General features: G+C 38.1%; 1 protein-coding gene across 1 annotated transcript in view; it reads right to left on the bottom strand.

The window, feature by feature from the left end:
* EFCAB13 (EF-hand calcium binding domain 13) overlaps window positions 1–15,003 on the bottom strand; it is a 110,200-nt gene that overhangs the window by 64,774 nt on the left and 30,423 nt on the right. The window contains exons 7-8 of the mRNA XM_018064016.1: window positions 6,590–6,733; window positions 2,773–2,844 (exon numbers count right to left, since the gene is read on the bottom strand). Of these exons, the coding sequence (XP_017919505.1) occupies window positions 2,773–2,844; window positions 6,590–6,733 (216 nt within the window). The remainder of the gene's footprint in view (window positions 1–2,772; window positions 2,845–6,589; window positions 6,734–15,003) is intronic.

The raw sequence follows: 15,003 nt of genomic DNA, 5'->3' as shown, positions 1-15,003 counted from the left end.
TCTTCTTTGGAGAAATGTCTATTTAGTTCTTTGGCCCATTTTTTGATTGGGTCGTTTATTTTTCTGGAATTGAGCTGCAGAAGTTGCTTGTATATTTTTGAGATTAGTTGTTTGTCAGTTGCTTCATTTGCTATTATTTTCTCCCATTCAGAAGGCTGTCTTTTCACCTTGCTTATATTTTCCTTTGTTGTACAGAAGCTTTTAATTTTAATTAGATCCCATTTGTTTATTTTTGCTTTTATTTCCAGAATTCTGGGAGGTGGATCATAGAGGATCCTGCTGTGATTTATGTCTGAGAGTGTTTTGCCTATGTTCTCCTCTAGGAGTTTTATAGTTTCTGATCTTACATTTAGATCTTTAATCCATTTTGAGTTTATTTTTGTGTACGGTGTTAGAAAGTGATCTAGTTTCATTCTTTTACAAGTGGTTGACCAGTTTTCCCAGCACCACTTGTTAAAGAGATTGTCTTTACTCCATTGTATATTCTTGCCTCCTTTGTCAAAGATGAGGTGTCCATATGTGTGTGGATTTATCTCTGGGCTTTCTATTTTGTTCCATTGATCTATATGTCTGTCTTTGTGCCAGTACCATACTGTCTTGATGACTGTGGCTTTGTAGTAGAGCCTGAAGTCAGGCAAGTTGATTCCTCCAGTTCCATTCTTCTTTCTCAAGATTGCTTTGGCTATTCGAGTTTTTTTGTATTTCCATACAAATCTTGAAATTATTTGTTCTAGTTCTGTGAAAAATGTGGCTGGTAGCTTGACAGGGATTGCATTGAATTTGTAAATTGCTTTGGGTAGTATACTCATTTTCACTATATTGATGCTTCCGATCCATGAACATGGTATATTTCTCCATCTATTAGTGTCCTCTTTGATTTCTTTCATCAGTGTTTTATAGTTGTCTATTTCACCTTTTTTTCAAGTGCTCATGGAACCTTCTCCAGGATAGATCACATCCTGGGCCATAAATCTAAACTTGATAAATTAAAAAAAATCAAAATCATTCCAAGCATCTTTTCTGACCATAATGCATTAAGATTAGATCTCAATTACAGGAGAAAAACTATTAAAAATTCCAACATATGGAGGTTGAACAATACACTTCTGAATAACCAACAAATCACAGAAGAAATCAAAAAAGAAATCAAAATATGCATAGAAACTAATGAAAATGAAAACACAACACCCCAAAACCTGTGGGACACTATAAAAGCAGTGCTAAGAGGAAAGTTCATAGCAATACAGGCATACCTCAAGAAACAAGAAAAAAGTCAAATAAATAACCTAACTCTGCAACTAAACCAACTAGAAAAGGAAGAGTTGGAGAACCCCAGAGTTAGTAGAAGGAAAGAAATCTTAAAAATTAGGGCAGAAATAAATGCAAAAGAAACAAAAGAGACCATAGCAAAAATCAACAAAACCAAAAGCTGGTTCTTTGAAAGGATAAATAAAATTGACAAACCATTAGCCAGACTCATCAAGAAGCAAAGAGAGAAAAATCAAATCAATAAAATTAGAAATGAAAATGGAGAGATCACAACAGACAACACAGAAATACAAAGGATCATAAGAGACTACTATCAGCAGTTGTATGCCAATAAAATGGACAACGTGGAAGAAATGGACAAATTCTTAGAAAAGTGCAATTTTCCAAAACTGAACCAGGAAGAAATAGAAAATCTTAACAGACCCATCACAAGCACGGAAATTGAAACGGTAATCAGAAACCTTCCAGCAAACAAAAGCCCAGGTCCAGACGGCTTCACAGCTGAATTCTACCAAAAATTTCGAGAAGAGCTAACACCTATCCTCCTCAAACTCTTCCAGAAAATTGCAAAGGAAGGTAAACTTCCAAACTCATTCTATGAGACCACCATCACCCTAATACCAAAACCTGACAAAGATGTCACAAAAAAAGAAAACTACAGGCCAATATCACTGATGAACATAGATGCAAAAATCCTCAACAAAATTCTAGCAATCAGAATCCAACAACACATTAAAAAGATCATACACCATGACCAAGTGGGCTTTATCCCAGGGATGCAAGCATTCTTCAATATCCGCAAATCAATCAATGTAATTCACCACATTAACAAATTGAAAAATAAAAACCATATGATTATCTCAATAGATGCAGAGAAGGCCTTTGACAAAATTCAACATCCATTTATGATAAAAACTCTCCAGAAAGCAGGAATAGAAGGAACATACCTCAACATAATAAAAGCTATATATGACAAACCCACAGCAAACATTATCCTCAATGGTGAAAAATTGAAAGCATTTCCCCTAAAGTCAGGAACAAGACAAGGGTGTCCACTTTCACAGCTACTATTCAACATAGTTCTGGAAGTTTTGGCCACAGCAATCAGAGCAGAAAAAGAAATAAAAGGAATCCAAATTGGAAAAGAAGAAGTAAAACTCTCACTGTTTGCAGATGACATGATCCTCTACATGGAAAACCCTAAAGACTCCACCAGAAAATTACTGGAGCTCATCAATGAATATAGTAAAGTTGCAGGATATAAAATCAACACACAGAAATCCCTTGCATTCCTATACACGAATAATGAGAAAGTAGAAAAAGAAATTAAGGAAACAATTCCATTCACCATTGCAACGAAAAGAATAAAATACTTAGGAATATATCTACCTAGAGAGTAAAGAGTTTAAAGAAGTCTTTCAAAACTCATATAATAAAATCTATAAATTAGTACTTAGAGATAATTTATAAACAAAACTTATATAGCAACAAGAGATCACTTACAAATATTCTCATACTCTTGCTGTAGTTCATCCAAAATAAATATAATATCCCCAATATCCACCATTTGATTACCTGTAATACAAAGAATTCTTGAGTTTAGATACTGTATTTCCTTTTGAACACAATACAGCTGCTATCCTATTCTAAAATTACAACACCACATAAATATGTGCAAATAGGAACAAAGGGCCAGCTATTATGGGTTTTGAACAATATCCGGAATTATGAATTAGTAATTCAGTATACACTGAAACATAAGACTTCATTAATATGACAAAATGAAGAAATCTTGTTCTTCTTGACTGGGGGAGATGGAATAAGGAGTGAGAATTATTAATTCTTTCAACATTGTTTCAGCAGTTAATATCTGCCATATTCACTGTGTTACCTACTGAGGATACAATATTGAGCAAAAGTAGACACGATATCTGCTCTCCTGGTGCTTAACTAGTCTTAATTAATACACAAACCTTAATCAAACAGTTTAAAATATAAATTGCAACTGAGATCAATCCAGTTAAAGTGTACAATATGAGAATGTGACCTAGTCAGAGAGGTCAGGGAAACATCTCTAAAAAACAGAGTGTAGTTTAGTTTGGTTTTGCCATACATTGACATGAATCCACCACAGGTGTACATGAGTTCCCAATACAGTATTGTAAAGTAAAATAAAGTAAAAATTAAAATTAAACAAACAAACAAACAAAAAGAATTTCAATGACAAAAAAAAAACCACAGAGTGTAGTTTAGATTTAAAGTATTAAGAAGGACCCTGAGGAAACCATAATTTAAAAAGATATATGTACCCCAATGTTCATTGCAGCACCATTTACAATAGTAGCTAAAACATGGAAACAACCTAGAAGTCCATCGACAGATGAACAGATAAAGAAGTTGTGGTACATATACACAATGGAATATCACTCAGCTATTAAAAGGAATGCACTTGTGTTGGCTCACACGAAGTGGACAAATCTAGAGCCTATTATACAAAATGAAGTAAGTCAGAAAGAGAAAAACAAATATTGTATACTAATGCGCATATATGGAATCTAGAAAGATGGTACTGATGAATGCATATGCAGGGTAGTGGTGGAGATGCAGACACAGAGAACAGACTTGTGGACATGGGGTGAAAGAAAGGGTGGGACAAACGGAGAGAGTAGCATAGAAACATTTACATTACCACATATAAAACAGATAGCCAGTGGGAATTTGCTGTATGACTCAGGGAGCTCAAACCTGTGCTCTGTGACAACCTAGAGAGGTGGGGTGGGGTGGGAGGTGGGAGGGAGGTTCACAGGGAGTAGACATATGTACACTTATGACTGATTCATGTTGATGTATGGCAGGAACCAACACAATATTATAAAGCAATTATTCTTCAATTAAAAATAAATAAAAATTTTTAAAAATAAATAAATAATTCCCTGATAGCTCAGTTGGTAAAGAATCTGCCTGCAATGCAGGAGACCACAGTTTGATTTCTGGGTCGGGAAGATCCACTGGAGAAGGGATAGGCTACCCATTCCAGTATTCTTGGCCTTCCCTTGTGGCTCAGCTGGTAAAGAATTGGCCTGCAATGCAGGAGACCTGGGTTCAATCCCTGGATTGGGTAGATCCCATGGTGAAGGGAAAGGCTACCCACTCCAGTATTCTGGGCTGGAGAATTCCATGGACTGTGTAGTCCATAGGGTCACAAAGAGTCAGACATGACTGACTTTCACTTTTACTTTTCAAATATAAGCAGGAATAACTAGGAGGAGAGAAATATTCCAGGAAAAGAACAGAATATGTGTAATGGCTGTGGCAGGAGGAAAGCAGTATAAGGTTGAAACTCTAAAAAGGCACAGACGGTAAGGGAGAATGTGGTCTGAGATAAAGCTAAGATCCAGGTAAAGGCCAGACTTTGCAAAGTCTTGTACATTAAAGAGGTATTATTAGATTTTATACAAAGAAGGTAACATGACCAGATGTTTCTTTTGAAAAGATCTTTCTGGCTACAGTGTAAAGGGAGATATGCATGAAAGTGAAAAGTGAAAGTTGCTCAGTCGTGTCCAACTCTTTGTGACTTCAAGGAATTTTCCAGGCCAGAATACTGGAGTAGGCAGCCTTTCCCTTTTCCAGGAGAGAGTCCCAACCCAGGGATCAAGGTCTCCCAGGTCTCTCATATTGCAGGCAGATTCTTTACCAGCTGAGCCACAAGGGAAGGCCAAGAATACTGGAGTGGGTAGCCTGTCCCTTCTCCAGGGGATCTTTCAGACCCAGGAATTGAACCAGGGTCTCCTGCATTACAGGCAGCTTCTTTACCAACTGAGCTATCAGGGAAGCCCAGATATGGGCAGACTTGTTAGAATATGGGTAGACCTCCAATTGTCCTAAGGAAAAATGCAGTAATGCTGGAAAACAGAAAGATTTAAGAGATATGTAGGATTTTAAAATAATAGTACTTTGTAATAATTTCACAAGGAAAACATAGAAAATATAGCTGTCAAGGATGATTCTTAGGTTTCTGCTTCACATTTCTTGAGCCTGTTCTAGGTGCCAAACAGTGATAAATTTTTATATCTACATCCTACAATAATCCTATGAAATTAGTATTATTTGTCTAATCCATGTCTCCAAATAAAGAGGGTGACCTAGAAGCCCAGACTAGAATTTCATAAGCCAAAAAGCAAGGCACTGCAGTCGTTTCATACATGATTTCTGTTGCTCCTGGTAGAGCATGCCCTGAAGGCTATTTAATAATATGACTTGAGATTAGTCTTTAAAATTCCTATTTATATACATCTTCATGCTCCAATACATAGATCTCTCCACTCATGTCTATTACCTAAGAGCCCACCATAAATGACTACCTATTGAAACTGCATGCAGCCTGCTTCTACCTCCAGACTACACTTCACCAACCAAAGGCCCACTATAAAGCCACTACTACCAAATGACAAAATCCAGTAGAATCCCACCAGAAAGGATGCCATGTCTGATTATATTCCTGCCACATTTACACAAACTGCTCCCTTAGTCTAAAAAGTTTCACCCTCTACCACCATCTGCAACTAACTCCTACAAATCCTTCAACATTTAGCTCATATGTCACCTCCTCTAATAATCTTTCTCTAGTGCTTCCAATATGCATATATACACTCTATAATAGTATTTGCTACATATATTATCATAATTTTCAGTTTATTTGCCTTTTTCTACATCAGAATGTGAGCTCCTTCAGAACAATAAATATGTTTTATTCATCTGTGTGTCTATCACCTACCAGTTTCAGGCACAGTAGATATTAAATGACTATCTGACTCATTAAATGAATGGATACATCAATTAATCAATCACTAATCAATCCATTATTATAGGACATCTCTTGGTCACATGTAAACACCTAATATAAAATATATGCTAAATATACTGTTTAAAGAGAATGTAATTATACAGCACAGGAAGATTTTGTAATCAAAGCTACAAAACAAAATTGGAAATTTAAGAAATTTAGGTCTCCTAACCTGTGGAGTCAATGCTCTTGATACCACAGAAACTACCTCTCCACAAAGACAAGAAATGACTATTTGAAATGAGAGATAACAATGAAAAGAAAAAAATCCATTTTTCTCTTATATTTTTGCCAAACACACCAAAATATAACAATTAGAAATTTCTCAATTTTTCTAGACCATCTTTTATCATAAACACCAGCAAGCAGTGTCATGGCAAAGGGCAAAAATCAAGTAGGAAAAGGAGAAGTAAAGGATGAATCAGGAAAATTGGTAGCCAAGAAAGAAATACGTATACATCGATTCAAATAACTCACTGTTGATATTAGCATATTTTATCACTTCCTGCAAAGTTTCAGGGACTATCAAGATATCCATGCTATCCAACACTTTATCCACTTCAGAAGCTGGAACTCGACCACCTTTTATCCTGTGAAAAATCTTCAAGGCATTCTGAAATGCTGCAAAAGTACAATAAACAAAGAAATTACTGTACGATGACAATCAACATTTCTCCCTGGAAGAGCAGATTTTGATCTGGGAAAAATAAATTTAAGGATTTCTAAAAATTTACCTGCAAGTAGGCATTTGCCCAATTCTAGCCATATTCTTAGTATAAAATGCAATATTTGCTATTATACTATTATACGGCTAAAATAATATTATCAATAATAATTGGTTTTTACTGAATGCTGTCTATGCGCCAGGAACTGTGCTAAAAATTTATGGGCTATATAATTCCATTATCACAATCGGCCTATAAATAAAATTTTTCATTATCCCTACATTACAGATAAGGAAACTAAGGCTCAGAAAGTCCCTTCTGATTGTACTTTAAGTATATGGAAAAGCCAGAATTCTAATCCAAAATGTTTGCTCTTAATCATTATACTATACTCACCTCTTAGTTAAAACGTTTAGGTATAACAATTTCTTAACAGTGGTATAATCTACAATAGCAAGACACCTTAATCCAAAATTGGGGGCAGTTATTAATTAAAGCGTAATTTAGGAAAGATACTGTAAAAGAGAGAAGAATGGTGTAAATACAGAATTTTTCTTCAGATTTTTAATATACTACACAAATTTGACAATGGTTTAACCACTATTAAAATGTCTATTTATCCACAGAAATCTCTTAACTGTCCTTGATATCAAAAGTGAACCGGGAAGAACATGGTTAAAAGAAAGTAAATATAATCATGAAGAGAATCTCCCCCCAAAAGAAGGCTTCCTTAAAACCTAAACAGTTAAGTTCAGTTCAGTCCCTCAGTCGTGTCCAACTCTTTGCGATCCCATGAATTGCAGCACGCCAGGCCTCCCTGTTCATCACCAACTCCCGGAGTTCACCCAAATTCCTGTGCATCGAGTCGGTGATGCCATCCAGCCATCTCATCTTCTGTCGTCCCCTTCTCATCCTGCCCCCAATACCTCCCAGCATCAGGGTCTTTTCCAATGAGTCAACTCTTTGCATGAGGTGGCCAAAGTATTGGAGTGTCAACTTCAACATCAGTCCTTCCAATGAACACCCAGGACTGATCTCCTTTAGGATGGACTGGTTGGATCTCCTTGCAGTCCGACGGACTCTCAAGGGTCTTCTCCAACACCACAGTTCAAGAGCATCAATTCTTCAGCACTCAGCTTTCTTCACAGTCCAACTCTCCCATCCATACATGACCACTGGAAAAACCATAGCCTTGACTAGACGGACCTTTGTTGGAAAGTAATGTCTCTGCTTTTCAATATGCTATCTAGGTTGGTCATAACTTTCCCTCCAAGGAGTAAGCATCTTTTAATTTCATGGTTGCAATCACCATCTGCAGTGATTTTGGAGCCCCCAAAAATAAAGTCTGACACTGTTTCTACTGTTTCCCCATCTATTTGCCATGAAGTGATGGGACCAGATGCCATGATCTTAGTTTTCTGAATGTTGGGCTTTAAGCCAACTTTTTCACTCTCCTCTTTCACTTTCATCAAGAGGCTTTTTAGCTCCTCTTCACTTTCTGCCATAATGGTGGTGTCATCTGCACATCTGAGGTTACTGATATTTCTCCCGGCAATCTTAATTCCAGCTTGTGTTTCTTCCAGCCCAGGGTTTCTCATGATGTACTCTGCATAGAAATTAAATAAGCAGGGTGACAATATACAGCCTTGATGTACACCTTTTCCTATTTGGAATCAGTCTGTTGTTCCATGTCCAGTTCCAACTGTTGCTTCCTGACCTGCATATAGATTTCTCAAGAGGAAGGTCAGGTGGTCTAGTATTCCCATCTCTTTTCAGAATCTTCCAGAGTTGATTGTAATCCACACAGTCAAAGGCTTTGGCATAGTCAATAAAGCAGAAGTAGATGTTTTTCTGGAACTCTCTTGCTTTTTCCATGATCCAGAGGATGTTGGCAATTTGACCTCTGGTTCCTCTGCCTTTTCTAAAACCAGCTTGAACATCTGGAAGCCCACAGTTCACATATTGCTGAAGCCTGGCTTGGAGAATTTTGAGCATTACTTTACTAGCATGTGAGATGAGTGCAATTGTGAGGTAGTTTGAGCATTCTTTGGCATTGTCTTCCTTTGAGATTGGAATGAAAACAGACCTTTTCCAGTCCTGTGGCCACTGCTACGTTTTCCAAATTTGCTGACATATTGAGTGCAGCACTTTCACAGCATCATCTTTCAGGATTTGAAAGAGCTCAACTGGAATTCCATCACCTCCACTAGCTTTGTTCATAGTGGTGCTTCCTAAGGCCCACTTGACTTCACATTCCAGGATGTCTGGCTTTACATGAGTGATTGCACCATCGTGATTATCTGGGTCGTGAAGATCTTTTTTGTACAGTTCTTCTGTGTATTCTTGCCACCTCTTCTTAATATATTCTGCTTCTGTTAGGTCCATGCCATTTCTCTCCTTTATCGAGCCCATCTTTGCATGCAATGTTCCCTTGGTATCTCTAATTTTCTTGAAGAGATCTCTAGTCTTTCCCATTCTGTTGTTTTCCTCTTTTTCCCTGCATTGATCCTAAACAGATATCTGTATCAAAATACTACGTTTAAGATATTTAAGTGTAACTTAGACCACTATATCCCTTAATTTACATTGATAAGGAAGCACAATTCAAATAATTCCAGAGGGCAAATCACTTTGTAGTCAGACTAGATTTCCTTGGAATTCAGCATATAGTAAACATAATGATCTACAAGTCCTTAGATAAGCACAGTAGAAGAGTAAGAACTGAGCACTATTCATTCAGCTAGTAGTTATTAGTCAAGTGAGCAAAAACAGCAGAGGAAAGAGAACAAGATGGCAGAGGAGTAGGTGGACCATGGAGTACACCTCTCTCCAAGGATACATCAGGCATACACCTTCAGACACAGAAGTGCATGCAAAACTCCAGCTGAGAACAGACAGGAGTACCTGACCAGTGGAAAAGAATATATAGAACCATGCAAAACTCGATAGGATGAAGGATCTAGGGAGAAAAACAGGAGTGTTAGCACACCAGACCTGCCTTCAGCAGGTGGGGGAACTGCAGCAGGGGTCTGATCCCCACAATGGGGCAACTGTCTGAGTCAGAGAAGAAACATTTAAGGCTGAGAGTGAAACAGCTGATTGGTGGCAGCCTAATTGGAATGAGAATCAGACGGTCCTCGCCACAGCGATACACACCTTGGGCAGGAATGCTGGTCTCCTGGAAGGTGCAGCAGCTGGGAGCTGGAGTTTAGGGATTGTGGAGCAATCCCAGGGCGAGGGCTGCTATTGACTTCAGAGAGATAGATTGAGGGGATGTGAGGGATATCGTGGTGGGAAATGCCAGTGACGGAAAGTGAGGCAACCATGGAAGCAACACGATACTGCTGAGTCACATGTAGGGGTGGAGCCATCACCATAGCCTCTCTCTCCCTACAGGCCAGCATTGGCAGCTGAACAATAGAGAGGCTGACCCATCAAATGCCTGATGCACTGAACTACAGAGTAGGACCCCACCCAGGGTGCCCCTTTAAGTGCCTGATGCACCTATCTACAAGAGTAGGACCCCAGGCAGGGGGGCACCTCTATTTGCCTGACGCGCCAAACAACAGAGAAGGACCCCAGGCAAGGGAGCCCTCTAAGTGCCTGAAGGGGTGGAGCTGCAGAGAAAGACTGGCCAAAAAGGCCTTCTGATTGACAGCTACAAGAGGCTTGGAAAAAAAAGACTCTGATAGGGCCGTAACTCCTGCGGCAGAGGCAGTCTGGGTCCCAGCACACTTGGTGCTGCCAGGGCCCCCGCAAGCCAAGCAGCTGCGCCACCTTCACACTCAAGTCTCACTGGGGCAGAGCTACCATGGGCAAAAAAAGAGTCTTGCATCTATTGCACACAGGGTCGCTTCGGTCATGTCTGACTGTTTGCGACCCTGTAGACTGTGGCCTGTCAGGCTTCTCTATCAGAGAGGGGGTTCGCCAGGCAAGAATACTGCAGCATATTGGCCAATACTGGTTGCCATACTCTTCTAGAGCACTATATTTCCTGCTGCCCTAGCCACCAACCCCCCTGAATACCTAGTGCTGCCAGAATTCCTGTGACCCAAGCAGTTGCACCACCTCCACACCTGGCCCTCACGGGGGGAAACCCAAGCCCTCCAGGGTAGCCTCAGCAGCTAAACCCCAGTAGATGACCCACATGCAGAGGTGGAAATAAAACGACAATTGAAACCCAGGGGCAGTGTGGCTAAGGAATAAGACCCCAAACCTTCCCAACATCTGTACAAGCTGCAGATTAAATCTACAAGATCAACTAAGCAGACTCTGTGTCAACGGAATATATAAAAGAGCATTGAGAGCTTCATTAAAAAAAAAATGTACTAGTTCTGATAGCTGTGGACATTGGAGGCAAGAACACACAGGACGAGGACCAGATTAGAATCTGAGGGGCCCCCACTGCAGGTCCAGAAATCAGCAGTGTTGGAGGGCATCCTAGGGAGGTAAGGTAGACTGTGACTCCCAGTGAGGGAAAGGGCTCTTGACAGCAGTGGCTCAAGAAAAACATTTATTATTCTGATTTTTACTTTTTCTGTAGATACTTGTGGATTTTGTGTTGTTGTTTCTTTTTCCTTTTTTCCTTCCTCTGTTGTAGTTGTTGGCTTTATTGGCACTAAGAAATCCAATTAAGCTTTTGAGCTTTTTTTTTCTCAGTCTCATTTTTTATTGTTGTCATAAAGCTCTGCCTCTACATAGGGCTTTTGCAGTTCTGTGGAGTTGTCCTCGTTTTTTTTGTTTTCTTTTTAATTTTAATTTTTAATTTTTTAACCTATTATTATTTTTTCTACATATATTCCTTTGTTTGCTTTTCCTACTGTTTTTTCCCCTTGCAGTTAATCTTTAACGTATATAAATCTTCTTCATCTACCTCTACTTAACTTTGTATATCTATTCTTTCTTTTCTTTCTCTCCTTCCCTCTCAATATATTTGTTAGTTTTATTTTCATTGCTTTATTCCCCAATTGGCACCTTGCTTTAGTTTTGTTTTCCAGTTTGTGCTTTAATTAGTTTTGTTCTGATAGATATAATTTTTGTTTTCCTTTGTTTGCCAGGTCAATCTATTGTACTTTATTTTTGTTGGACTGTTTTGATTTTGCTTATGGGTGTATATGTATATGTGTATTTTCAGTCATACTTTCTACTGTTGTTATAAACTTCTGCTTCTACATTGGGCTTTTGCAGTTTTGTGGCGTTTTCCTTTTTTCTTTCTTCTTCTGTTTCTATCCTTTTCTTTTTTATTTTAATTTTTAAAAACTTATTATATTTTTCTACATTTACTTGTTTGCCGTTCCTACTGTTTTTCCCCTTGCAGTTAATCTTTAATGTACATAAATCTTCATCTACCTCTATTTAACTTTGTATATCTATTATTTCTTTCTTTTATTTCTTTTCTTTTCTCCCAACATATTTGTTCGTTTTGTTTTCATTGCTTTATTCTCCACTTGGCACCTTGTTTTAGTTTTGTTTTCCAATTTGTACTTAAGTCAGTTTTGTTAACTGGTAAATATAATGTTTTATTTCCTTTGTTCACCAGATCAGTCTACTGTACTTTATTTTTGTTGGACTCTTTTCACTTTTCTCATGGGTGTATATGTATATGTGTATATTCCATTATTTTAGTTATTATTTGCCTGAATTTGTAACTGATATTTGTCAGTTTGGTTTCTTGTTTTTGGATATTTGCTTTAATCTCACCTAATGCCATAACAAACCACTTGTGGAATCTTCATTCCTGACCACAGGTCAAGCCCTGGGCCTTTTGAGTAGGAGCACTGACTCCAAGACCTAGACTACCTGAGAACTAACCCTAGGGAGTATCAAATAGTGAGAACTCACACAAAGGAAACCACTGGAATACAAGACCTGGCATCACCCAACCACCAGTAGCACCCTGTGCAGGACACCTCATTTAAACAAAAATACAGACCCAATCATCAGCAGACAGGATTACCACCTCACTTAGCCTTGCCCATCAGAGGAAAAACAAACAAACAAACAAAAACTCAGCATAAATCTCACCCTATACAAGCTCACACAAACCACAGGACCGATCTTAGGAGTGCAGAAACCAAAAGGAAGAAAGAATTCAATCTCCTTCAAGGAAAAAATTCAACTTCCCTTGAAGCATGAGAAAGGAGACCTCAAACACAATACCCTAAAAAATAATAATAATAATGAAAAGGCAGAGAAATATGGCACAAATAAAAGAACAAACTAGAAGCACTGAACTCCAAATAAATGAGGAGGAAATAGGCAAACTACCTGAAAAGAATTCAGAATAATGATAGTAAAGATGTTCAAAAACCTTGAAAACAAAATGGAGAAATTGTAAGAATCAATTAACAAAGATCTAGAAGAATTAAACAATAAACATATAGAGACAAACAACACAATTACTGAAATTAAAAATACTCTGAAAGGAATCAATAGAATATCTGAAGCAGAACAAATCAGTGAGCTGGAAGATAAATTGGTGGAAATAACTTCTGAAGGGCAGAATAAAGTAAAAGAATGAAAAGAGCCAAGGACAATCTCAGAGACCTCTGGGACCATATCAAACGCACCAACATTCAAATTATAGAGGTCCCAGAAGAAGAAGAGAAAAAGAAAGGGTATGAGAAAATTTTTGATGATATTATAGTGGAAAACTTATCCAACATGGAAAAGGAAATAGTCAGTGAAGTCCAAGAGGCACAAAGAGTCCCATACAGAATAAACCCAAGGAAAAACACACTAAGACACATACTAATCAAACTAACAAAAAATAAACACAAAGAAAGAATATTAAAAGCAGCAAGGGAGTAGCAACAAGTAACATAAAAGGGAAACCCCATACACTTAACAGCTGATCTTTCAGCAGAAACTCTGAGGGCCAGAAGGGAATAGCAGGATATATTAAAGTACTGAAAGGGAAAAATCTACAACCAAGATTACTGTACCCAGCAAGGATCTCATTCCAAATTGACGGAGAAATAAAAAGCTTTTCAGACAAGCAAAAGTTTAGAGAATTCAGTACCACCAAACTGGCTTTACAACAAATGTTAAAGGGACTTCTATAGTCAAAGGGGGGGAAGATCTACAAAATCAATTTCAAATAATTAAGAAAATGGCAATAGGGACATATATATCAATAATTACTTTGAATGTAAATGGATTAAATGCTCCAACCAAAAGACACAAACTGGCTGAAAGTATACAAAAACAAGACCCATATCTATGCTGTCTACAAGAAACCCACTTCAGACCTAAAGACACATACAGACTGAAAGTGAGAGGATGGAAAAATATATTCCATGCAAATGAGAAGCAAAAGAAAGCTGGAGTAGCAATCCTCATATCAGAAAAAAATACACCTTAAAATAAAGAAGATTACAAGAGATAAGGAAGGACACTACATAATGATCAAGGGATCAATCCAGGAGGAAGACATAACAATTGTAAATATCTATGCACCCAACATAGAAACACCTCAATACATAAGACAAACACTAACAGACATAAAAGGAGAAACTGACAGTAACACAATAATAGTTCAGTCGCTCGCTCAGTCGTGTCCAACTCTTTGCAACCCGTGGACTGTAGCCCACCAGGCTCCTCTGTCTATGGGATTCTCCAGGCAAGAATACTGGAGTGGGTTGCCATTTCCTTCTCCAGGGGATCTTCCTGACCCAGGAATCAAACCCAGGTCTCCTGCATTGCAGGAAGACGCTTTAACCTCTGAGCCACCAGGGAAGCCCTCACATACAAAAGCAAGACCCATATCTATGCTGTCTATAAGAAACCCACTTCAGACCTAAAGACACATATACACTGAAAGTGAGAGGATGGAAAAATATATTCTATGCAAATGGGAAGCAAAAGAAAGCTGGAGTAGCAATCCTCATATCAGGAAAAAAATACACCTTAAAATAAAGATGATTACAAGAGATAAGGAAGGATACTACATAATGATCAAGGGATCAATCCAGGAGGAAGACATAACAATTGTAAATATCTATGCACCCAACATAGAAGCACCTCAATACATAAGACAAACACTAACAGACATAAAAGGAGAAACTGACAGTAACACAATAATAGTAGGAGACTTAAACACCTCACTCACACCAATGGACAGATCATCAAAACAGAAAATTAATAAGGAAACACAAGCCTTAAATGATACATTAGATGAGATGGAGCTCATTGATATCTTCAAGACATTCCATCCAAATGCAGAAG

Source organism: Capra hircus, chromosome 19, assembly GCF_001704415.2.
Source record: "Capra hircus breed San Clemente chromosome 19, ASM170441v1, whole genome shotgun sequence".
Classification (NCBI taxonomy): Eukaryota; Metazoa; Chordata; class Mammalia; order Artiodactyla; family Bovidae; genus Capra; species Capra hircus.
Note: the sequence above shows the minus strand (reverse complement) of the source record. Positions and strands in the feature narration are given on the sequence as shown.